Raw genomic sequence first — 25742 nt, 5'->3', positions numbered from 1 at the left:
AAATTGGGGATTAGGGGATTAATGTTTCCCGTAACTGAATGATTAAAAAAGGCCGAAAAAATTATGGATAAGGAAATGGAAATTTAGAAATTCTTTTATATAACAGATTGGAATTTATTACAAAGGATTATATTAAAAAGAAACAAGAATGATAATATTTATAGAAGTTCTGTCTAAAGTCAAATAACAACATGTAATAATTGTCATATTTAAAGGTATAAAATCGAAAGTACATTTATTTAACATACAAAAATTGAATACTTAATGGACTGACTCTAAATGTGGGGAAAAAGTTTAAAATGATAGACTGATTAGAAAAAGTTAACTATAGAGTAGCTTTGCTACTTGTATGATCATGACTCAGGATTTAAGAATATTTATTTAAGTCTGATATTTTTTATATAGGTTGCCATCTAATTCAACCTACAAATTTACTACTTTATGTACGCAAATAAATAAACTAGCATCTAGGAGCTCTCTATTCCAATTAGTAGAAAAGTTACGAAAATTAGCCTAAAACCATTAAAATTTCAAAATAAAAGATCTCAATAATCGATGGACTGTTATGATTCTTCTTTCAATGAAGCTTCTTATTGGTCCTTCAAAATATCATGATTTTGTTACATAGTTTTTCTTTTTAAAATTTCAAGATTTTGTTACATAGTTTTTCTTTTTAAAACTTAAATGTAAAGGAGATTTTCAGCTCTCTACTTCCCTCAAATGCCCCTAGAGACATCTAGAGGGGGGCGGGGTTGAAGCCGCTAGTATATATACATAAATTATTTCAAAATTCTAGGAAAAGCATATTTTGACAAGTAAAGCAGAGTATGCCAATATTCCCCCTAGTAAAGCAGAGTATGCCAATATTCCCCCTAGTCAAGTAGAGTATGCCAATATTCCCCCAAGTCAAGTAGCGTGTGCCAAAACAGGCTATTGGCATACTCAGCTTGACTTGATCCAAAAATTGCATCTACATTTAAATCTAACTCTTAACTTCAAGATACAAAAATCCATTAAAACAAGAAAGTTAGGTATTTAACAACAATTTACACAATTTCTTGGCCAGTTATTGAGGAAGAGTGACACATTTACAGATGCTATGCATTTTTTTATAATTACGATTACATGAAATTGATTTTTCTACTTTTCAGAAAGAGAATATTTAAAATGTAGGCAATGTAAAAATTAAATACCTATCTATGATAATGGAAAAACTTGGTGAGAAAATGGGTAATATATCCATCAATATAGTAAAGGCTAGGTAGGTAAGATATTGTTTAATTTATAAGATTCTTCATTTAAGGAGGGGGGGGGGGGGTTAATGCAACCATCTCGTAATCAATGTACAAATGGCACTTAGAATTCGAATTTTGATCTGAAATTTTGCATGAGTAATCCTTGGTAGGTCTATTTTCCCTAAATCGAACAAAAGGTTAAAAAAGTAACGGCTCAGCCGTTGAGCCGTTTTTTGGCTATTTTGAGGGTAAATCTGTCATAAATTACGAAGGTATCAACTTTTAAAAACATATATTTGCTTTAAAACATGTGAAATGATGCAAAAAGACATTTTTAGATTTCTAGTACCAGCAACTACCGACTAGAACCGTTTGAAAGCGTTTTGGAGTGGAAAATAGTATTATGTGTAGATAGGTTTCGTGATGAATTTCCATTGAAAATAGCGAAAAAATGGCTAAACGGCTGAGCCGCCAGCTGTTAGCCGCTACTTTTCCAACTTTTTGTTCGATTTAGGGAAAATAGACCTACCAAGGATTACTCATCAAAAATTTCATATCAAAGTTCGAATTCTAAGTGCCATTTATACATTGATTACGAGATGGTAGCATTAACCCCCCCCCCCCCCTTATTAAGCTTATAAATAGTGAAGCTTTTGTTCCTTCTTTTAATATATTACCTAATATTTTCAGGAGAGTCAGAAATTATCTCTAGAATAAAAAAGAAAATACACCTGTGAAAATGTGTGATATATTTATGCCCGAGGAATTCGGGGACATGTTTAGGAATCAACATATTGTAATACTAGGTATGATTTCTATTTGTTTGTTTTTGTCTTGGAATAGACCTTAGTTATTAGTCATGTACTGATATAACAAGAAAACTATAATGCTTTTAATGTTTTCGTCAGACATGATTTACACCATTAAATTGTACTATCTATTACATCTAAAACATTAGGATATTCTGATAATTTTATGATAAACGTTCGATTTGTGTGTTAATCTTTAACAACTTTGCTTTTACAGGAGGGTCCCAAATGCGAGGTCTGTACAGGGACATGGTGTGGCTGTTGAACCATCCCTCCATCATACCCAACGAACTGTTGGGGGGTAAATTGGAGAGTAGATTTCCTGATATGGAGAAAACAGAATGGAAGGTTGGTTTATGTTATATTTTAAGCTTCTTTTTTATTAAGTAGTGGCTACGCCTCTAGAGGCAATTGAGGAAAGAGTATGCGGTAGGTCTACCCACTATTTCCTATTTTAGTTTTGCAATTGGCAGAAGGGTAATTTTTTCTAGGGGCGATTATAAGAAGCTTTAACGACAAGCAGTGAGTGTGATCTTAAGCTACAGACAGAGACACATCCTGTTAATTTTCTTAAAGGATTTATATGTCCAATCACAAATCAAATGAAAGGATAGTGCCACGAAAGGAATCTAAATTCAGGACATTGGGAGTGGGGACCAAACCATAAAAACATGTATATGTTTATAGCTGTATCTCATCTAAATACACAAGAACACTAAAATTAGTTAATACCTAAATTTTGTTATTAAATGTTAAATTAAAATAGAATAATGGATTTTTCCTACATCTTTTTAGGATAAGAAACCAGATGAAGAGCTTTATAAAATTTTTGACAAGGAAAACCGAGATTATCTTCTAGACAGCCGAGGTAACCTTAATAGTGCAGAATATAGTAGATAAAGATTAAAATACCAAACTTGAAATGTTTTTTTTTGTAATTAATTACCTACTGAAAAAAGAAAAAAATAGTCTTTTAATTTTCTTGTTGTTGATAATACAAATACATTGTAAAATTAAATAGGTAGGGTAGTGCGGGTTTATTCCGGTCAATTTTTTGCTTCAACTTAAAAAAAACATACTTCCCAAAAACTTTTACCGGTTTTTAAGAGTGCAAATGAAAGATATGGCAATAACGAAGAAGCCTGTCTTGGTCCCGTTAAGTTCTCGCAACTAGAAGTCGGTAAAAAATCGGTTTTAAGGGCGGCGGTTGGCCTATACCGGAATAACCCCACCAGTGGGGCTATTTCGGTCAGTTGACTTTGGGGGGGGTGGAACACCCCCTTAAAATGTTTTTTTTTTAACATTTTAAACTATGAGTAGAAAGCTGAGGTCATTAGCTTTCTAACGGTACTAGTCGCATGCAGATCAGAAAATTTTTTGACCACATTTTGCCCATTTTAAAAAAGTCGGTAAAATCGCAAAAAAAACATCGATTTTTTTCATGCAAACTTTAAAAAAAAAATCATACTTTTTATTACATGATTAGGTTTTTTTAAGCTTTATACATAAATTAGAGGCAATTTCTGATTCGCAGGTCTTGGAATTTCTTGAAAAAAGTGATTTTTTCCAAAAAAAAAATTTTAATCTTAAAAATCCTGCCAGTTTTGACAGCAGTTTTTGATACATTTTTTCTTGTCTCAAATTGGCTAGGATTGACCTACAAGGGTGGTTAAGGTGTCTAAAGATGCAGAATTACATGCCTGACAATTAACTCCAAATGACATGGGGTCTAACTCTAATATTTCAACACATTTTATGCAACAGGAATTTTGAAATTACAAAATCTTGAATATGTACTCTAAATCTTGGAGATAGAACCCATATCCTGGGGAGTTTTTGTTAGGACATGCAAAGAGCTTTCTATAGACACCTTAAACACCTTTCTAGCTTAATCCTAGCCGATTTGACATAAAAAATCCAAACCGCGCAAAAATCGCGAACACCCTCTTATATGAAAAAGATGCAAGGGTTTCATATGGAATTTTAAATCTTCTAGCGGTCTTTCTAATAGACATACCCCTTCTTACATGAGCCAATGCAGCTGATACATCTTCAGGCAAATATTTAAGGCGTTCCTTTGGGTGATATACTCTTCCCATTACTATAAAAATGTGTCTGAAAAATTTTTAATGTCTTTACAAATTGAAAAGCTTAGGCAACAAAACATGACATAATACAAGCAGTAAAATGACTAGTAATGTACATCACACAACAGGCAAGGCAATGATTAAAGCTTAGGTCATGCATTTGGGTTGTTCATGCTTCCAGATCACCTGAAAAAAAAATTAGGGTATTATAAATTTATAAATACAGTAATAAAAAAAAGTAAAAAAAAGTGACCGGAATAGACCCTTTTTTTGAGACGAAAAAAAAATTATGAAAAAATCAAGTTAGAACAACGCCTCCAATTGCAAACGATAAATGAATGCCATATCTTTCATTTTACAAAAACCCGGGGGTCAATAGGACTTACCATTTTTTCACAATTTTAGATTGAACATGGCCTATTTTGAAATTTTTTTTGCAAATTTTTTGCAACTTTTTGAGGGCAAAAAAATCATAGAAGGAGTGATCTGACAAAAATTTGCTGAAGTAAAAATGAAAGTATAGGCAATAAACTACAACTTTGCTTTTCTGAAGATCTCTCGCAAACGTTTAGAACACCGTTAAAAAACGGTTTTAAAAAAGTTGGTCGAGTGACCGGAATTAGACCCCCCTACCGCATTAACCCCGCACTACCCTATTTACTTAAATTCACAGTTTACTGTTAGTTTATTTCAATATTGATAGCATATGGTTGTTGTTGAACTTGTATACCATATTGTAAATTATACAAGATATTTTTTATTTTGTAGGTTTGACATCTGGGCGAACTTACATAGAGCCACGGTGGTACCATAACAAGAAGTACAAAGTAACTATATTGTACATATTTACTGTACAGGTTTTCCACCAAGAATTAGAGGTAAGGGTGTCAGAAAAATGATTTTATTGGCCTATTTAGTCTATATCTCGGGACTGGTATGTCCAACTGCCAATAAATTTTAGAAATCAGCATTGTCTTGATAGGACTTACTGACTTTCTAGTAACAATTATAGACTAGCTACTCTTTTTAAATTGTACCTAACTGATGCAGGAATCGTCCTGCAATGTTTGAAGTCGATGTTTCAATTCTAACATTACATTTAAAAATTTGATTACATTGCCCTGACATTTTCTTATTTTTAAGGACACATTATTAAACTACGAGAAGAACTATGGTGCTCCCATCAGTACGATTATTATGAACTCCACGTTATGGGATGTTAACAGGTTATATATCTATTGTTATCAGTAGATTCGCCACTTTGTGTCAGATTGTCCCAAGAGCTCCGTTTAAAAATATACATGCTAGAAAAAAATTATGGTGCCTTTTAAGAAGTATATTTCATTCCTAAAATAGGTATTGGCCGTTAAAAGAATGTATTGAATAAATTTTTCTTAAAAGATGGGAGTAAATAAGTTTTTTCTTACGGTGCTAAATCTATTTCTGTATATGAAGTACATACATGGTGGATGTGTTTCTAACTTTAAGGGGATTTGTATTGGAAGGGTGCAGAAATATTTAGCATAAAACCATTTTAAGGCAAAAAAAAGCCTCAAACTATCCTGCGACTAAACTATGTGAAGCTTCCCTAAAATAAATAATTTCAACTATTTATTAGTTAACGAGATCATAGACATAATATACGGACAAAAACCATACTTACTTCTATATCTTTATAACAGGAAAGTTCATAAAAACGTTATTTTTCTCATCAGATTTGGACCTCAGTGTAAATTCGAATACAAGAAAAACCTACAGAAACTATTGAAAGTTGTCAGAGAAGTTTTACCAAAGGAGGACGGTTCTTTCATCTTTCTCACTTGCCCCCTAGGTAATCCTTTCTTTAATTTAAACTAGTTTTCCAGTATGTCTTCGATACCGATCATTATCCGCTGGAATAAAATCATCGTATTATAGACAAGATTTTTTCAATTAATAAAATATAATCACTGCCAGTTTAGCTGGCCGGGGTATTTGGCCTCAGTAGGCCAACTAAACTGAAACGAATCTTATTATTAGTCATTTTATCATCCGCGAAAAGCTGTATATAATTCGATGAATTATCTATTTATTTCATTTGCACTTTAAAATCTATACCTTTATCCTTGAGTCATAGTACCTATATTTTTCTCACAAAAATTTAAAGAATTAGCATTTTTCATGTAGTTAAAATCAGAGAACTTAAGGGATAAGACGGGAGATGATGTATTAATAATTATACCCAATGATGATAAATAAAATTTCTTTTGTGTAGATTAAAATTGATGGTTGAGAAAACTTTCGCCACTTATAGTTTTTGAAAGATCCAATCAAAGTTCAAGAAAAGTATTCAAAGTCTTGAGGCAACGAATAGGATAACGTGGTTATAAACTTTGGCTACCACTGTAATTTACGGCGAAATGCCTTTCCTCTCGCTGAGTTAAAATAAACTTAATTTTAGTCTCCGAAGAAACGCAGAGCCGAGGTATGAACGTACCAGGATTAGAGTTTCAATGCTTCTTTACAAGATACAATGTTGTTGAGGTAGTGTATTTATTTGTTAACTCAGCTTCTTATGTAAACATCTGTCCTTGTAGATATTCTACTCTTGAAATCGTACTTTAATTCAGGTTTTTTTCTACTTATCTTCCTTTTCTCTTTTTCTCCTTAACAATTCTTATGATTAAAAAGTTTTAATGTTACACAAACCCGATTGGATAACTTCTAGCTGATCCTAAGACAAAAGTTATCACATCTATTTAAAATCATCAGAATATTTATATAGCACCATTTATTGACGAAGTTATAAACAATAATTTTTTGTACAGGCCAATGCAGTAGCTGCCCATGAAGTGACACGAGCAGGTTATGGTGTTCTAGACCTTCATTATTTCTTCCAGCTACAACAATTCAGGTATGTTCAATCATTTCAATTTTACACATCTCTAGAAATGCGTCATACCAAAGACGATGAAAATCTAACTTATTTGTAAGACATTATGTTAAAGAGAGAGGGGGGGGGGTTATTTGCACTAAAACAGGCGCATTTTATCACCGTGCACAGCTAGGATCTCCGGACAAAAATCGTGAAATCAAAGGGTTGTTTTGGTTTTTGCTGCTAGGTATTACAAAACGAAGTGATGGATCTAGATTTGACAAGAAGATAATTAACACAGGCCTTCGGCTCCTCGGGTCTAACAAAACTGGTTTCAATTTTATATTTTTTTTATTTTGATATCCGCGGAAATCTGTCTATAATACTGTGTGTTAATTATTTTTTTTTTAGGCGGAAACGTGATGGTATCCATTGGGACTGTATGGCCAATCGTATGATAACAAACCTGATATTAACATACATACAACTATGGAGAAGGGGGGATGGGGAAGAAAATGGACTTACAGGCAGAATTGGGGTAAGATTTATTATAAATCCTGTGCACAATAAATTTGATAGGTATGGATCTTTTTCTAGAGACTACAGTAATTTGGTTACCTTCTATTTCATTATTAATACTAACCAAGGAAATTACATAGGTAGGTACCTAGTTATTATATTGTGAAATGTATTATTCATTATCTGCTGCGCCCGTAGTATTTTTGAGCTCTGTATTTAAGGGGTATTGTCAGAAATTTAGCCTAAAACCATCCTATATGTAATGTGAACCTTCCATTTAATTGAGAACTCAATTTCAACGGACAAACACAAAAAAAAACTTACTAGGTACTTCATGTATTTATGAAGATTTTTTTTGTTTTTATTCAGAATGATGATGATCAAAAAGAGCCTACAAAGCCTTGGGAAGAGGTAAAATTTCGTTGTTTTTTGTTGATGTTAAATCTAACAATAAATAAGAGGCACTCTAGCTCCCCTAACACCAAGAGGTTCTCTATTCGAGAAGGGAGGAAAGGGTTAGATACATAGCCTCAAACTATCCTAAGACTTAAATTAAGAAATCTAATATACTACCTATCCCGGGACCTTTATGAAGCCTCCCTAAAATGGAGAACTCGTATGTTGATTAAAAAAATTGCGACATTAAAAATCTAAAATTTCTCTAGTTATAAAATAATTAAAGAATTTGTTCAGAGATTAGTAAAACAAATGATAATTACATATTCTTCTTAAAAATCTGGAGTAAGAAAGGAATGTAGATTTATTTACATCCATTCTTTATGCTTTACTTATATTTTAATAGATTTTTTTGAATTTAGCAAAACTTTGCACTTGAAGTTGCCAAGCTGAAAGCCAAGAAAATCAAGGAAGGTCCGAAATCGGAGGAGGAAGTTCTAGAAGCCTTGGACGAGCTTGAAGCCAACCTTGACCCAACTAAGGTTAGTAACATTTGAATACATTATCTTTTTCTTTGGGAGGGGGGGGGGTCATATTTTTTGAAATAGTTATAAACCTTCTCCAGGCCTATTACATAAGAAGGATATGTAAAATAGGTTCTGGCCTGGATACTGCAACAGAGAATTATTAACAGGATAACCATTCAGTGCAGTGGTTAGCAAGATCATTTGCAACACACAGACAGATACTTATTCATCCTGTTACTTTTATATGTACTAGCGGCTTCGCCCCTAGCCTCTAGGGGCTTTGCCCCAAGAGATGACAACAAAAAAAATTCAAAAAAAAATAAGAAGAACTAAAGAAATCTTCTACAAAAGAAATTTTCTACAAAAGAAATTTTCTACAAAAGAAATCTTCTACAAAAGAATTCTTCTACAAAAGAATATTTCTACAAAAGAATTCTTCTACAAAAAAAAAAAAAAAAAAAAAAAAAATGGGGGGGATTTTTTTTGTTTTTGGGGGGGTTGGGGGTGTCCCACCCCCCAAGAAAATAGCTTAAAACCACCACAGGACCAATAGGTATATACCCTGAAGAGTAGAATCCAATCGGTTTAGCGGTTACCGAGATCTTAAGGGACAGACAGACAGACAGACGGACAGACGGACAGACATCAAGCTACTTTGTATTATAGAAGGATTAAATAATTTTTTATTTACATGCTTACTTGGCACTCTATTCCAATTTATAATATTTTGTTATAGGGAAGAACCGCTATAGCAAAAGACCTACGAGAAATATTGGACCGAAAAGCTATGGCCCAGAAAAAGGCTGAACGGGCCAACTCTAAGAAAAATGAATGGTTTGAACTTTATCCTCTGCCTAATCAAAATAATCAAATGGTCAACAGATTTCATCCTTATCAGGTATTTTTTTGCGCATTTTAACGTGGAGGGGGGGGGGGGGCAGGGTTTCGGATCCGCATTGATTTTATGCGGATCCGGATCCTCAAAATTTGGTCAGTGCGGATCCGGATCCGGATCTTTGACAATAAAAATAAAATCACCAAATTTTTCAAAAAAATTTTATTCTTTAATTCGAAGTCAAAAATACTTTTAATTTTCAAGTCTGAACCTAAACCTTAAAGATTGGCTCTCATCGAGTCATCAAGAGAATGTCTGAGATTTTATATAAATTTAGGTAGATTTTTCCATTTTTTCCGCATTTTTTGGAGTCTAAGGATCCGGATCCGCATTTTTTTGCGGATCCGGATCCTTGGACTCAAAAATATGCGGATCCTTGCGGATCCGGATCCAGATCCGGATCCGAAACCCTGGGGGGGGGGGGGAGCGTCCTAAACTTTATGTGTCGTATAAAACGGATTTTTGTTTTAGATACTCAGAATGACTAGTCTACTTGTCAAAGGATTTGTGTTTATTGCAGGATTTAAAAGGGCCTATACAACTTAATTTTAAATTCTTTTACCATGTGATAATTTAAATGTTTCTCGTTTTCTTTTTTTTCCAATGGACTTAGCTGTTGCAGTGATAATAATGAACAGACCAATTGATAAAACAATCCTCTTAATCTTCAAAGTTGTTAGCTTTTATAAAAATAATTCCAATGTTTGTTTTAGAGACCTGATGCTCCTGTCAATCCAGTGAATCCTATGCCTCAAGCAGTAAGTTTGTTTTTTGCAGTTTCTCTAAAATTCCTGGTCGAGCACAGACCCCTTATTTTGAAATAAATTGAAAATGAAGATGGGAGGTAGTATTAAACAACTTAATATACTCGAAAAAATGTTTATTTCAGTTTTTTTGGGTTTTTCTTATTAGTAATGAATAGGTATCTTTTTAAAACCCCAAACAATTATTTATTTATTTTTGTGCGTTAGTTGGTTACATACATAAGTACCTAACTAATCGTGAAATTTTAGAAATTCAGATCTTACCCAAATCGTAATGGATATACGTGGATATCATGACAGCAGAAAAACTTTCCTCAATTTGGCTTGCTATTTCCCCTGTGTATTCTTGGTCAGTTTGTTTATCCAGTAGGAGGGGATGGGGTAATGGGGGAAATCGTTATTTTATCCTGCGGCGTGTTTAATACTTTAGTAGAGAACATGAAAATCGGGTGTAAGATCCAAGTAAAAATAAATCCATTCCAATCATCTGCTTATTTAGAATCCGGGTGCTCCATGTTTACCTCCAGTTGCCAGCAGATTTGACGAGGATCCTGATATGCTAGACATGGACTTCAGGTACGTACTTAGAAACTACCTTAACTTGACCGTACCTGATAGGAATCTAATCAATACACTTTTAACCATGCTAACCAATCATTATTTATCTGGAATTAAAACAGAAATATTAAAAGCAATTAATCTTTTAAACCCTAATCAACTTCATAAGATATTGATCTGCAATATTATTAAGACACCTAAGCTCAATTTAATATAATTATGGTCATTGGCATATTTTTTAAAGAATGTAGATTTTCTAACATGTAGTTTTAAAACTATCAAGACTTGAAAATTCTTATGATATATGCAATTTATATAGCTGGCTTATTTTCACAAAAAAAAGCATGACGACCAATTTAGTGATGTCTAATTGTTTGTTATATATTGTAATACAAAATTGTATATGTTTGATGGTATACTTGAAACTTAGGCTTGATATAATTTTTCTGAAACTACCCCTTTAGGGATATATAAATTTAAAAATGCTAGATATATTTTGTAGAGTGGTTTTATTATTACTTTGAGTTTTATAACTACTGGAAGAACGAACTGACTAATAAATGATGCCCTGCCCGGCCAATGTTAGTAACTTGAATTGACGACAATATTTCCCCTATAATAAAGTACATGTATAATATTCTTTACCTATCCAATTTTGTAGATGAAGACTAATAAAGAAGGTTGTTCTAAATAATTGTAAATATTCTATTCTTCAGAGGCCCAGAGGAGAGAATGCGAGTCAACGATGGAATCTGGAATAACAGGAAAATTTAACATTCAAAATGATTATTAAACGTATAAAATATAGGCGATTCCCATGAAAATTAGGTTTTCAATGTTATGAGATTTCATTGTTTACACACATTAGGAAGTTTCGGCAATTTCAACTAAGATTATGTTTTAATTTTAATGTTTTTTTATTTCCGTGTAAAATGTTAATTCGTTATCTGAAGGATGGTCGGGCCAGAAATGGGTGGGCCAATCGGCGATGGAGGGATGAACAGAAATCCGCCAAGAGGATATGATATTGATTCTTTTGATAATCCACCAGGTAATCAATTACTAGGAGAATTTATATTTAGTTTTAGCTCTGCATTTTTAAGCTAAAACAGGTGAAAAAGAACAAAAAGTTTTATACAGTAAAATAATAGGAAAGTTTGAACACTCAACTTATTGAAACAACCAATCAAAATTCACTAAAATCCCCAAAGTCGTTAAGCCAACGAATAAGAAAACGTTATTATAAAACTTTGGGGACCAGTGTATTAAACATCCCATTGTTCCCCCCCCCCTTTTCTCTCTCTCTCTCGAGTCTCTGGTAATAACCTATATCGAACTTTCGCACATCTGAAATTCAAATCAAATAAATAAAGCTTCTTGTACTGTCTTTCTAATCTACTGATGGAAAAATTTTCAATACTTATTTTAGTGGCAGGAGGAAGTGGGGAACCAAACCTATCACCAGCAGAATACCAAATGTTGAATCAGCTGTTGAGAACAAGGATAGCCAACTATTACACTAAATGGGGACAAGAACCTAGTCAGGGAAAATATATGATGCATTACATGACACCTACTTAAATTAAGGGAACGGTTTTCATTTTAAAACGGTTGATTTTGTCCCAGGTTAGACGATGTAGGTGGCATTATGCGCAATACTTAAACCATCAAAAAGTTTCTTACTAAAAATCATGTAGTGGTCACATGAAAAACTTGAAACAGGAAACTTGCATAGAATTATAAAATAAGAATATTTGTGTTTCTTATCATAAATATTGAATAAGTATAGGCACAAAGGGGATAAAATTTTCAAAATTAATTTTTTCCAAAATTTGATTTTGTTTGATTTCTTAGTTGCCAGAAATGAAATCTACACATCTTTTAGATAAAAGGCATTTGTCTAATCAAGATTGGAATTATCAATTTGAATTGTTACAGTAATGAACTGTGTTACCTTAATAATAAGTTGCTTGATATTATTGCGAATTAGAAATTCGAGTCAACATGTAGAGATTTCGAAACTCTCACCACCGTAGCTCAGTGTGCTACCACTGAGCCACGACGCCCAACTTTCTAGAAGTGAAGCTACTCTATAATTTAAATGTCCGTCCGTATATATGTCTGTATGTCCGTCTGAATCTTTTGGGGGGAAACGTGATTTTCTCGGGTCCTTTTTAAGATAGTTTCCTGAAATTTTAAGGGATTAAATTTAAATAAGTTCCCATTCTTTCTATTTGCACCATGTTTCATTAAGATATGTCGATTAATTGGGGTGCTAGATCGATTCCTAGATTTTTAAGTTTTCGTGGTTTTCTCGACTCCTATTTAAGTTATACGGTTGAAATTTTCAGGGATTAAATAAGATTAAATTCTGAAAACTTCTATAAAGTTTCATTGAGATTTGCTTATTGATTGGGGTGCTAGAATAATTCCTAGGTTTTTTAAGTGTTCAAGGTTTTATTCAACTCATAGTCCAGATATACCGACGGGAGAAATTTTTAGGGATTAAATAAGTTCACATTTTACATATTTTCACAAAGTTTCATTGAGATTTACATATTTGTTGTGGTGCTAGATCGATTCCTAGATTTTTTAAATAAATCATAAAAAGTTTCGTGATTTATTGTATTTTAATGTTTAATTTGTATTAAACTGCTCTATAGTTTATTTGTTCCGTATGTCCATACATAGTTTTTAAGATTCGCTACTTATGGTTGTTGTCATACTTGTTGTAGTATCAATCAACCGTTTGGTCCCCTCATACTCAATATAGATGAAAAAGTAATGTACGTATCTAAAACCCAGGAATGGAAAGACATGGCCAAAGAGGAAGTAATTAAGAGTATCCTCGACCCCATGGGCGGAATGCAGGAGTGTTTATTTACATAACTAATAGTCTATTAAAACTATTTTTAATATATTGAGACCTACCTATTTAAGACCTTGGAATAATTCTAATTTTTCACACAAACTCTTTTTATTTTAATAGTAAAAAGGCTGTATATGGGCCAAGACAGTTTTCACTCTAGTAAAAACGATGTCAAGCATCATACGTTAGAAAGTAAATGTCTTTTTGACACAATTTTTGAGTGATAAGAACTCGTAACTTTTATGACACCTAGCAGAGCCTTTTACAGTAAAATTGGCCTGTGCTAAATAAACATTACAAATTCCCAGGGAGGTGGAGGGGGCAATGACAGAAGTTTTATGATGGGCGCAGCTGCTTTCAATGATATTAATCCTGGCGACTATAATTATACAGATTTTAGTGGTGGCCCTATGAGGAGACCTCGTAATATGATGCCAGGTAATTTATCCAGATCTCAACACATTTGTATGCAAAATGGATTTATTATTACTTGGATCTTACATCAGATTATCATGTACCCTGATAAAGTTATGCTCCCAGCTGGCAAATACCGATAGCTCTATCAACCCCCTTTATCCCAATCCCTCCCCTCCAACTGGATGAACTAACTGACCAATAAATGAGGTCTACGTTAGCAAACTAAATTGACAAATTTTCCCCTGTTAATACATCCAAGTATATCCTAAATCCCTTTTTCAGGGCTTGAACTCGTACAAGAAAACATTCATTTGCCTTTTATGGTTGTATTTTATCCCTATACATTATCAGGGATCCAAAGGTTTAAGACAATGACGGATCAATTGAAGTACATCCTCAATGATGCATAAAATTACCATTCTATAGACAACAAATAGTGGTTGATTGAAACGTTTGGACATTCAACTAAATGAACTAACCAATCAAAATTTTAAAAGAAGTTGCTAGATTAAAAGTGTTGATGGGGATATTGTTAAGCGAAAAAATCTGGTGCAACTTCCAAGTAATAATATATCGATTGAACTAAACCTACTTGTTTTTTAATTATATTTTTAATTTAGGAAATAGTATGCAGCAAAATCCAATGGGTATGTCTGGATTTGGCAATTTTAACATGCCTGCTTGGAACAACAGGTTACACATTTTAAAAAGTTTAATAAAATATATTAGAGGTTCAAGTTTTTAAGGATGAAAACCTTCATAAAAGCGAAGGTCTGACATCAAACGGTAAAACAAGTGTCAACATTTATCTAGAATGCTGTCCTAGGAATCATTGTTCCAAAAATCAGATGTAAAAGATGATTATATTATACAAAATAATGTTGTCAAAAAAGTTAAAGTTAAAAATCAGCATGTTTGAAATAGATTAAAGCTGTCTATAATACAATGCGATAAATAACTAATCTTATTTATAAGAGCACACATATCCTTGTTTAATAGTTTTTTTTTGTTTATTTAGTAATTTTGGAGGAATGAACAACATGGGTGGAAATGACATGTTTATGAATCAAGGAAAATAATAAAATGTTGTTTAATCTTAAATTTTCAAATATAAATAATACTCTATCAAGGACGTTCAAGCTTTTTTTCGAGGTGGTTAATAAATCTCAATAGGGGAGTAAGTTCTAATTCGAGAGGGGGAGGGGGGGTAAATTTTTTACCAACTCACAAAAAATGTGAAACAAATTTTTAATTGGATTGGTAAACGCCCCTCCCCCCCCCCCCCCCATCCCTTGGACGGCCTTGTTGAATTACATTTATAACAAATTTTATTTGAACAAAATAGGAAATATGGGAGGCATAAATGACGCGGTAAACCAGATGATGTGGAAACCTGGCGGTGGCCCGGGCTTCGGCCGCGGCGGTGGAATGTCGGGAAGAGGGTTTGGTCCTTGGAACTGATGTGATACAAGAGCGTTGCCAAATAATCCATAGATCAGAAAAGTTTTGGTCATTTGTTTGATTTTTTAGAAAATTTTTATATGTATGTAATTTGTACTGGGAGGGAGAGGACATTTAATCTAATCTAGCCCTCCTCCCTCACAAAATTTACCATGCTACCAATGGCATAAATTCATACCCCAGAAAGGGTGTATTAATGTGTTGATTGTCCAATCCATGAATTTTTAAAATGTGATTATATTTTTGTTTTGAAACCAGCCCGTGTAATTTCAATGTGTAAATACATTCAGAAATGTGATAAATGACAGAAAATTTAAGTTAAAAATTTTGATTAAAAGTTTCAACAACCTACAAGTTAATTTTTCTGAATCAAAATAAAGGGGCATTGTTACACTTACAAGATAAAGTTTTATAATTTGACTCAAAAGTTTTTTTTTAAGTTTGTTAAAATCCTTTTTTTTGACAGTTATATTTCTGATTTTAATTGTTTGATTTTACTTTTTAAGATGTGTTACTTATGATGATTGCAATACTCATACTATAGTTATTTTTTCTACAGTTTTGGTATGTTATTCCTTTGCATTTCTAACAAAATTATTGATGTCATTTTCTTCTCCATTATTGCTTTTTAAGAGAGGATATATATTTTAAAATAGTTGCTTTATGGGGGAGGGCTTTGGTGGAGGTAAGGGAAATATCCTAAAACAACCCAAGGACACTCTTGAAAATTGTAATCAATTCGGACCATAATTTTCCGAGATCTTTAGCTTCAGACAAAAACCTTGATTCTTTTGTACTAGCGGATACGCCCCTAACCTCTAGTGGATCTGTAATTTGAAGAGGCAGAGATGGGTTTTAAAAAATAGCTTAAATCCATTACAAGAGCTATTTAAAGCTTCCCTAAAAAAAGAGAACCCAATCGGTTCAGTAGTTATTGACAAAAACCCTTTACTACTTTATTTAATAAGATGGAATGGAAAGGCTTTATTCAAACCTTCGTTTTTTTTATTTTAGTGTAGGGACTTTAAAAAGATTAAAAGTAAAAGGTTACTTTGTTCGATTTTAAAATTTCTTATTTCAGTTTTGATGAATATAGCCTTAATTTTTTTCTAAATTAAAATTAAAAATTCTTAATTTTACTAAGTAAACTCGGTAAACCTATGTGCTTCCAAAAATTATCAATCAATTCTCTTTTTATTTACCAGAAAAAAATATTCTAAAATTGATTTTAGATGTTGACATAAAATGTTATGATACAATATCATTAAACTGTTCATCATACATATCTAGTGAATTATTTTATTTTTTAACAAGGACAAAGTGAAAGATAAAGAGGCTGCGCCCCTACTTACACAATGCACATAAATATGGATATATTGAGAGAGCTAAGATTTTGGCAGGGGGCTGTGGCTGGCTTTGGTTTTGCTGCAGGAATAGATTTTCAATTATTTGACTTTTAAAAAACTAAATAGGTATAAACTATCCCTGTTTAGGTGATCAGTATCACTTTATATATTAAAAGAAAATAATCATTTGTCCTCTTTTATGGGGGGAGTGCAGATTTTTTTGTAATGGTTCTTGGACATTTTTGTTAGCCATCTATACATTTTGGAGTAAAACTACTGTACTAGGACCAAATCAAAGCTTCACTATTGTTTTCATTCCTTTTATTTCAGCAGTTTTAAGATTTTAAGTAATACCAATCAACTCCATAATTGGTATTATTAGCTTCTAAGGGTGCTGTCATCCTTGTAATTATGTTTTTAACAGTAAAAACAAAGGGAAAGGTAGGTTTCGGGTAAAATCCGTAAAGGTTGTGAGTTTTAATTTAAAAATAGTAGTAGAACAATAAAATTTTATGTTAACTTTAAAAAGAATTGTTGTCTATAGTTCTTTCAATAAGAAATCCACATATTTAGTGTATATTATCGTTCTACTACTATTTTTAAGCCTTAAAACACACACTTTTACGGATTTCACCCGCAACCTACTTTTCCCTTTATGATTTAAGAAAGAATTTCATTTTTAAATCTATTAAATTCAGTGACATTCACCGCAGCTTATATTAGCACTAAATCAGAACATTGTGAGGAAGACGACACAAAATCAGGTAAATTTAAGCTCTGTAACTTTTTAGATTTATCATGATTGATTGACGAAGGAAGGTTTTTTAAGACAATTTGTTTGGTACATATAGAAATATCTTTAAATTAATGCTTTCTATAATTAAGTTAAAGTAGGCTTATAGAGTCTATGTAGATTAGAAATGTATATATGGATTTATTGACTGGGGAAAATTTGTAGTCAATTTAGGTTGCTAGTCTAAGCCTTATTTACTAGTAAGTTAGTTTATCCAGTAGGAGGCTTGGGGATGGGGTATAGGGGGTGGAAGTTATCAAAGGGATCGTTGTTTTAGCCAGCTGCTAGTATCAATCTATTAGAGAGAACATAAAATCTGGTGCAATATCCAAGCATTAATAAGCATTAAGACTCAGCCGTGTATTCCAATGATAAGGATAGCGACATCTATCTTATAAATCCATCTGACTATCTTTCTATCTATCTAGAGGACTCAGCCGTGTATTCTAGCGGGGAAGATAGCGAATATAGCGACATTGAGGATGTTGAAGATTGTAAAATGGTTCTGGTCGTCAGAAATGATCTTAAAATGGGCAAAGGAAAGGTAAGAAATTAAATATTTCATTTACTAAATTTGTCTTAAGATTTTCTTCTCTAGTTTTCATAATCTGAAATATTAGCTTGTTGTCGTAGTGCTAGGATAAGACAATTGACGATAAAATTATGTATATTCCCTTCTGTAGAAAAAAATTAGTGGTTGAAACATTTGAACACTGTACTTAATGAACAAACCAATCGAAATTAAAAATAGGTTCCCAAAGTTGTTAAGCCAACGAGTAAGGAAACTGGGGACTAGTGTAATAGACAGCCCAATGTCTTCTCTCCATGACATAGTCCACAACAATTAATTAAAAATACCTAAATATATTAATTCCACTGATTAATCTCTTTAGGCTGCAGCCCAATGTTCTCACGCTACGTTAGCAGCATATAAACAAGCTAGAAGAAAATGTCCCAGATGGCTTAAAATATGGGAATGCAATGGCCAACCTAAGGTATATATTTATAACATCATTACTGATAAAATGAAACATTTAGTCTTTTCAAAGTCCAAAGCATAGGAATAGAGGAATCAACCATTGCAATGTTTTACTTTATGGTTGCGTTAAAAAAAAAGTTATTTTCATAATATGAAAAAAAACTCTAGAGAAAAACATTAGCATTTTTATCACACCCTACTAAATGTTATCAATAACAGTTATTTATCGATTCGCATTATAGACACCTTTCCGCGGATATTAAATTAAAAGATTTTAAGTTAAGATCCGGGCTAACAAAACTGGTCTTAAGTAAATGATTTTCATTATAAAATTGTCTATATTGCGATGCTATACATGATTTTTCAGTATGGATAATCCAGCGGATGTTTATCGGTTTCGAAGCCATAATGGAATAAGTGTCCAGATTATACTTGTTTTATTCTTATTTTAACATGTAATATTTTAAGGTGACTTTAAAATGTGATTCCGAGGACGAATTACATTTATTGCTGGCTAAAGCAAGAAGTGCAGGCATGGAATATACCTAATCTTATTTAGTTGGATAAATAAATGACGAAAGAGATATATTTTATTTAAATAGTAATACTCGCACGTCAACGCTTTTATTCGGATATTAAAGTAAGGTATTTTGTTTATACATGTAACATACTCGAACAGGACAGTACATACTATTCTTATTACACAGATTAAATAGTAAAGACAATCACATACAGTAAACCTAAAAAAGTTTGCTGTAAATATATTCCTTTTAACGGGCCTATTGGAAATATTTAATATGAACTGTTTTTGGTCTTTTTTACAGAAACTATTATTACTTTGTTTAAGTTGCTGCGCGGTATGTGTAGAAAAATATCCTTTTTTATTTAATTGTAGTGTCTTTTTTTTTAAATTTAAACATGTAGGCATTTTTTGAATTTTCTATATGTTTGACATTATTGTTTATATTCTGTGACCACAGGTTTGGTTAGCGCAGTGATAGCTGATGCTGGTAGAACTCAAATTGCTCCAGGTAATAAGATTTTGATTTTTAAGTAAACTAGCAGCTGTCCACTCAGGGACAAATGTGGAATGCGGGGAGGGGGGAAGTCGAGCCTCTTCTTTGGATTTTTGTTTAAAAGAAAATGTAAAAGGGTGTGGGAAAGGGTATATTTTCATATCCAGGGGTAATTTTCTTTGGAGGATGGGGGTACCTTCCCCCCCATAAATGTAATAATTAAAACCTTCCCTATTATAATAATAATTTTAGAACTATTTATCAAAAACATTATTTCTAAAAATCTTGTTTATACAATTATAGTTAGATTTTCTTCCTATCTGTTTCAATCTCTTTCATGATTCTAGAAATGTATTATTTAGGAAGTAAAACTGTGTTAGCGATTGGTCCAGCTCCTGCAGATAGTATTAACGAGGTATTATTATTTTTATATTTTTAACTAGCTTCGCTTTAAGCGGACGCATTGTCCTTTGTTTTTATACTTTTAATTACAGCGCTTGATTTCAAAATTAAAGATAGTCCAAGACATAAATATAAAACTGATATGGTCTAAAACCTTCCTGGGACACATGTGAAGCTTTCCTTAAATGGTTTAGTGGCTAGTGAGTTTATAAGCTAAGATACAAACAAAAATCACTTTATATACTAGTTTTGTTCTGATCCTCCATGGGCTTTGCGAAGGGGTAAAAGGCCTGAAACCACCTCAAAAGTATATAAGACTTTTCTTTAAAAAGTATTTCTCAATCAAACTATCCCTTTCCTAGATCTTTTGTTTAAAAAATCAACTCTATATTACAGATATTTTAAGATCTTACTTAAAATTGTAATAAAATGCTGTTTTATGTAGATATTTACATTTGTCTGAACAATAATAATTTTTTTAGGTTACTGGGAATCTCAAACTCTACTAGAAGCTAGAATCAAAAACTCTTAACCTGCATTTCTATTTTTTGTTACCAATTTCAGTTATTTTAATTACAAAAAGAAATATTAAAAATCCTCCAAAAATTGTTTGAAAAATCTTCGTATTTTTATTTTAAAATATTAGATGAGCTTCCATATAAGAAAGTTTACAAACTGGTGTAATATGTGATAATGTAAAGTAAAGTTTTCAAAAACTTTTCGATATCTAACATTTTTATGTTTTTTTACCATTTACCTACCATGTTAAGAAAAGCCTTGTTTTATATTTGTTATTGCTCATTATTTAGTAACCTTGTTAATATATTATGGGAAAAGTATTTCTTTTTTAATTGTAGAAAAACAAAGCAAAATAGAACAGACAAAGTTTTAAAAAATCCCAATATTTTTAAATGCAAGTGGGAATTGTTCATTTAAATGAAAACTATTTTGCCTTTTCCAGTAGTCTGAAATTACATTTTACAAACATTATATCATTTTCTCTTTGTAACAAATAACAGGGGTGTATATTCTGCAAAATTTTGAACATCCTATTAAAATCATACTATATGAAAATTAAGTTTATCAGATTATCATCCCTCTTAAAAAAAAATAAGCTTAACATAACGATTAGTTTGCCTAGTAGAAAAGATACTGGCATAATAGTTCTCCTTTGAATAAACCTCTTTGATCTTAAATTTAACTTGATAATTACTTGTTATACATTTTTAGGCCTTTATTTTCTAAAAATGAAACCAGTTTGTTGCCATAATTGTTTTATACAACCGATATATGATAGATATTGTCACAAACTAATCATGTATTATTTTCAGAAATGCTAAAATGGATTTGGATGAAATAAATAATAATATTTTGAAAAGTTTGAGCGGAAGATTTAATGTTCCATTTACTGGCCAAATAACAGCAAAGTTGTTACATAAAATAAACAAGTTAGTATTTAAAATAACATTACCTAATGAATTTAAATTTAATAAAGGAAAAGTAGGTTGCGGGTAAAATCCGTAAGGGTTGTGTGTTTCAAGTTAAAAACAGTAGTAGAACGATAAAAATTTGTCTATAGTTCTTATTAATAAGAAATCCACATATTTAGTGAATATTATCGTTCTACTACTATTTTTAAGCCTTAAAACACACACTTATACGGATTTTACCCGCAACCTTCTTTTCCCTTTGTCATTGATAATAAAAAGTCAAAATTGGCAACAATTCGGAACATTTATAATTTAACTTTTTTAATTAACGTAGAAAGTTTTACACCATGAGAATAGATTATTTTTAAGCATAGAGTCAACTTCATTATACGTCGGACAGTTACTCCCCGGAAAGTATGAAAGTACTGACTAATATATGAACTCTAAAAAAGCAACCTAAATTACCGAAAAAATTCCCCTTGTCATTATATCCACGTATATTATATCCATTGGTTCGGCACATATTTTACCCAGCGGAAATAATTCCTATTTTTAGCAATAATTCAAATTGATCATGAGCTCTTTTCTGTTCCTGTATAAAACATTAAAAAATACTTGCTTTAAATGTTTTTATTATTTAGTAAGCTATCTGGGAATGAATCTAGCAGCAAATCCTCCTTGAACCTTGACCTGGAACTAGAAAGTCTCCAAAAAATCTTTCAATGTTTGGGCATCAATATTTCTCATATTGATATTGAAAAGGTAATTTTTATCAAATGTTTAGCATAACTACCATATAGGCTGTTTTGTCTGTATGCGAATAATGATTATCTATATTATATTTACTTTTCTAATTTGAGGCTTCACCCCAAGCAGTTTGTGGACCTACAATACCCCTATTCCTAGAAAATTTATATACAAATTCATAATCTAATAGTTCTAGCCATAGTTGTATTTTTAAAGTTTCCTCTTTGAAATTTATCATGTGTATCATCAATTGGATACCTATAGTATATAATGACATGGGAAAATTTGGACTTAGTTAATTTAGCTTCCTAATATTGACCTTATTAATTCACAGCTAGCTTAAGCCAGGTACAGGTTTACCTGAGCACGCCAAAGAAACTAACTAGCAGGGGTGTTCTAGGAAGGTATTGTGAGTTCATAACCACTCTTACTTAAATCGTAGCTGTAGCTTCCCTACTATGATTTTTTTCAAAATACATTTTCTTGGCTGCTGGGTTTCAATTTTTCTTTCTACTATAATTATGAAATTAATTGTTTGTTTCAGTGAGCTAGTTTACAAAGTTTAAAGAGCAAATCTATCTGTTAACTGGATATTTTAGTCATATAATCCCATCTATCAATGAAAAATAATAAAAAAAATTCATATTCTTTTACTAATTATAAATTTTAAAGTAAATACTTTCAAGTTTATATAATCTACATTTAGGCTAATAAACCATCCTTATCTTTAATTTAATTGACGAAAGCAATGATAAAAGCCTGGTGAATCTGTATTGATTGTCCCAGAATATTTCTGAGACAATTCTGAAACACCTAGTCTATTTTTCATTTCTCTACTGCAAATTATATCTTCAAAGATAGATGAGATTATTTTAAACTTATCATCTAAACTATAATATGAAACAAGTAAACTGAAAAAATCCTTACACTAACAGGCAAATATGGCATGGTCTGTGTCCATTGTGACAAAAAAAATAATGAGAGTAGGTGATACTGAAATAGTTTACATGGTATGTCTAATTCTCAAAAAACGCGCGGTTAGAGCTATACTACACAATAAGAACAAACTTCTTAGTAAAAATTATATTTTGCTTTATTCAAGCCTTCTCAATTTTAATCATTTGAGAGCTTCTGTATATTTAATGAATGTGAACTATAACATTAACAACCCTGTGTTTCTAACTGGCACATGCAGTACTTGTTGAAATATCTTAAGTACTGCCAAAAAATACTGGTAATTTAACTGAATTACTTGCTAGCCTAATAATAAAGATCTTATTCTGCAAAGAAGTACCTGTTCAGATGATAAAACAGAGCAGAAATGCAATTGTAATATTTGTTTGACTGTAAGATTCCAAAGATAGAAAAAAACAGGTCTGTATAGATCATCTGAATTAGTTTATCAGATTTTTAAAAAAGAAGAGACCTTCTTTAATAATTTGTTCAACCAACAAGAAATAAGTTCTGGTATCAATTATCAATGTAATTTGAGTCAATTATCTGATCTATTGTTAAACATGTACTGATATTACCAGTCAGTAACTCTCAAATGATCAAAATTGAGAAGGCTTGAATAAATGAAAATATAATTTCTACTAAGAGTTTGTTCTTGTTGTGTTATGATTATTTCAGTTTACTTGTTTCAGACATATTATAGTTTAGATGATTAAGTTTAAAATAATCTTATTTATCTTTGACTTCAAAGATATAATTTGCAGTAGAGAAATGAAAAATATACTAGGTGTTTCAGAATTGTCTCAGAAATATTCTGGGACAATCTGATACAGATTCACCAGGCTTTTATCATTGCTTTCATCAATTAAATTAAAAATAAGGATGGTTTATTAGCCTAAATGTAATTTATATAACCTTGAAAGTATCTACTTTAAAATTTTATAATTAGTAAAAGAATATGAATTCTTTTATTATTTTTCATTGATGGATTGGATTATATGACTGAGATATCCAGTTAACAGATAGATTTGCTCTTTAAACTTTGTAAACTAGCTCACTGAAACAAACAATTAATTTCATAATTATAGTAGAAAGAAAAATTGAAACCCAGCAGCCAAGAAAATGTATTTTGAAAAAAATCATAGTAGGGAAGCTACAGCTACGATTTAAGTAAGAGTGGTTATGAACTCACAATACCTTCCTAGAACACCCCTGCTAGTTAGTTTCTTTGGCGTGCTCAGGTAAACCTGTACCTGGCTTAAGCTAGCTGTGAATTGGTCAGTTCGTCCATCCAGTATGAGGGGAGGGGTTTGATAAGGGGTATCATTATTATAGTCAGCTGCGAGCATCACTACCAAAGTACATGCAAATCTTGTGCAACTTCCAAGTAATAATATTGGTTGTTTGAGGCAAAATATTTAGCACCCTTTCTAGAATTTATTTTAAATAAGTTATTTTTGTAATGGGGGGGGGGTCTATACTCGACTAAGCAATTTGAGAGATACCACCAATCATTAATATCTATTTGTAGGTAAAAGAAAATAATGAGTTGCACACATACTTATTATTGGACTTTCTAAATGTTCTATTTGAAGCTTTATTGGCAGACAATCCAGATGAATTTAATCAACTTTTATTAAGGTAACATTTTAGGAAAGGTTGGGCCGGATATCCGGCATTATAATCTTTTATTTTATACTACAGAAATCCCTACTTTTTAAATGTTAAATGGCTGTAATTTTCTTATTTTTGAAGGTAGAAGAAAAATTTTTGAAAATTTTTTCTATGAAATCTTAAAACATGTGGCGGCAGCTGTACTTGGCAGCTACCATCCGCCACAGCCGGCAGTCGGCGGGGTTAACGGCAGCCGATTTTTATGAAGATTGTTTTTGCTTCAATATCCGGTTATCCGGCCATATACCCTGTAATTTGCCGGATATCCGAGCAATAAAGTATCCGGCCCAGCCCCAATTTTAGGATTTATTAGAATACTACCAATATGGAATTATACTCACGAATCACATACGAGTCTATTAGGGTCCCTTGTGTGTGTGTATGTAGTTATTGTTTTTGTTTGTGCCTTAGTAGTTATAGAGCAGGACGAGAAACTTCTGTATAACTACTATAGGGCCAATTTAAACACATTGTGACTTGACAGTCTGTCTCACGGGAGCTTTTTATTATTACCTCAACCTCACAGAGCATGGCAAACATTCGAAATTAAGTCACTGTATGGGATGAAGCTCTCCGCAGTGGAGCTATACCGTAGGGAGCTTTTGAAATGAATTTTTAGCTTTTTGTGATGTTTTAAATGTACAAAAGGCCGAGTTTTACGAGATCTCCACGTATACCTCTCCTTATACTGAAGATTGATATAAAATAACTTATGTTTTAGTTTTAGAGCAAAAACACAAGATCACAAAAGTGGTAGTAAAGCAAAATTATCTAAAAAATCCTCCAAACAGCATAAGCGACAACGAAGCGGTCAACTTGTAGAATCATCTTCAAGGGAGGGAGAAAAGAGTGGTGGTAGTAGGGAGGGGGAGAGAGAATATGGGGGTGTGGGTAATGGAGGGGGAACTACAAGTGGCGCAGAAGAGGTTGATAGAATACTCAGGAAAGTGTTCCTATATTATTTGATGATTAAAACTTAATATAAACAAAAAGAGTGGCCAAAGAACAAG

At 32.1% G+C, this 25742-nt stretch overlaps 2 protein-coding genes across 4 annotated transcripts; both read left to right on the top strand.

The window, feature by feature from the left end:
- The first annotated feature begins 946 nt into the window (after positions 1-946).
- Positions 947-16121, top strand: LOC145328915 (uncharacterized). The gene is made up of 23 exons (XM_080172863.1): positions 947-1265; positions 1926-2041; positions 2262-2392; positions 2840-2912; positions 4900-5009; positions 5275-5357; positions 5847-5962; positions 6572-6654; positions 6939-7024; positions 7397-7523; positions 7874-7915; positions 8323-8442; positions 9164-9325; positions 10036-10080; positions 10586-10662; positions 11361-11410; positions 11600-11695; positions 12074-12190; positions 13451-13516; positions 13823-13951; positions 14551-14623; positions 14949-15005; positions 15280-16121. Exons 2-23 carry the CDS (start codon positions 1975-1977, stop codon positions 15389-15391), a joined length of 2022 nt encoding a protein of 673 aa, XP_080028989.1. The 5' UTR covers positions 947-1265; positions 1926-1974; the 3' UTR covers positions 15392-16121.
- Positions 16122-16616: 495 nt separating this feature from the next.
- On the top strand, positions 16617-25727 carry LOC145328916 (peptidyl-tRNA hydrolase 2, mitochondrial-like). Of its 3 annotated transcripts, none has more exons than XM_080172866.1 (9): positions 16617-16822; positions 17436-17501; positions 17959-18074; positions 18424-18525; positions 18978-19041; positions 19490-19540; positions 19888-19940; positions 20410-21375; positions 21999-22123. In XM_080172866.1, exons 1-8 carry the CDS (start codon positions 16747-16749, stop codon positions 20434-20436), a joined length of 555 nt encoding a protein of 184 aa, XP_080028992.1. In that variant the 5' UTR covers positions 16617-16746; the 3' UTR covers positions 20437-21375; positions 21999-22123. The 3 variants fall into 3 exon arrangements, with proteins under 3 accessions (XP_080028992.1, XP_080028991.1, XP_080028990.1); XM_080172865.1 differs by lacking the exon at positions 21999-22123 and having other exon boundaries at positions 20410-20887; positions 21092-21261; XM_080172864.1 differs by lacking the exons at positions 16617-16822; positions 17436-17501; positions 17959-18074; ... (2 more) ...; positions 19490-19540; positions 19888-19940 and adding exons at positions 24590-24699; positions 25454-25727 and having other exon boundaries at positions 20435-21375; positions 21999-22119.
- Positions 25728-25742: the final 15 nt, after the last annotated feature.

Source organism: Acartia tonsa, chromosome 9 (assembly GCF_053477335.1).
Source record: "Acartia tonsa isolate MP-2025a chromosome 9, ASM5347733v1, whole genome shotgun sequence".
NCBI classification, from domain to species: Eukaryota; Metazoa; Arthropoda; class Copepoda; order Calanoida; family Acartiidae; genus Acartia; species Acartia tonsa.
This window is presented reverse-complemented; position numbering and strand designations above follow the sequence as displayed.

Excerpts from the sequence above, each read along its gene's own strand:
- LOC145328915 (XM_080172863.1), top strand. The coding sequence starts at position 1,975 with ATGTGTGATATATTTATGCCCGAGGAATTCGGGGACATGTTTAGGAAT. Across the intron at positions 7,025-7,396 it reads TTCCAGCTACAACAATTCAG|GCGGAAACGTGATGGTATCC; the intron begins GTATGTTCAATC and ends TTTTTTTTTTAG. Across the intron at positions 7,916-8,322 it reads CTACAAAGCCTTGGGAAGAG|CAAAACTTTGCACTTGAAGT; the intron begins GTAAAATTTCGT and ends TTTTGAATTTAG.
- LOC145328916 (XM_080172864.1), top strand. The coding sequence starts at position 21,269 with ATGGATTTGGATGAAATAAATAATAATATTTTGAAAAGTTTGAGCGGA. Across the intron at positions 21,376-21,998 it reads TTGTTACATAAAATAAACAA|TAAGCTATCTGGGAATGAAT; the intron begins GTTAGTATTTAA and ends TTTATTATTTAG. Across the intron at positions 22,120-24,589 it reads CTCATATTGATATTGAAAAG|GTAAAAGAAAATAATGAGTT; the intron begins GTAATTTTTATC and ends ATCTATTTGTAG.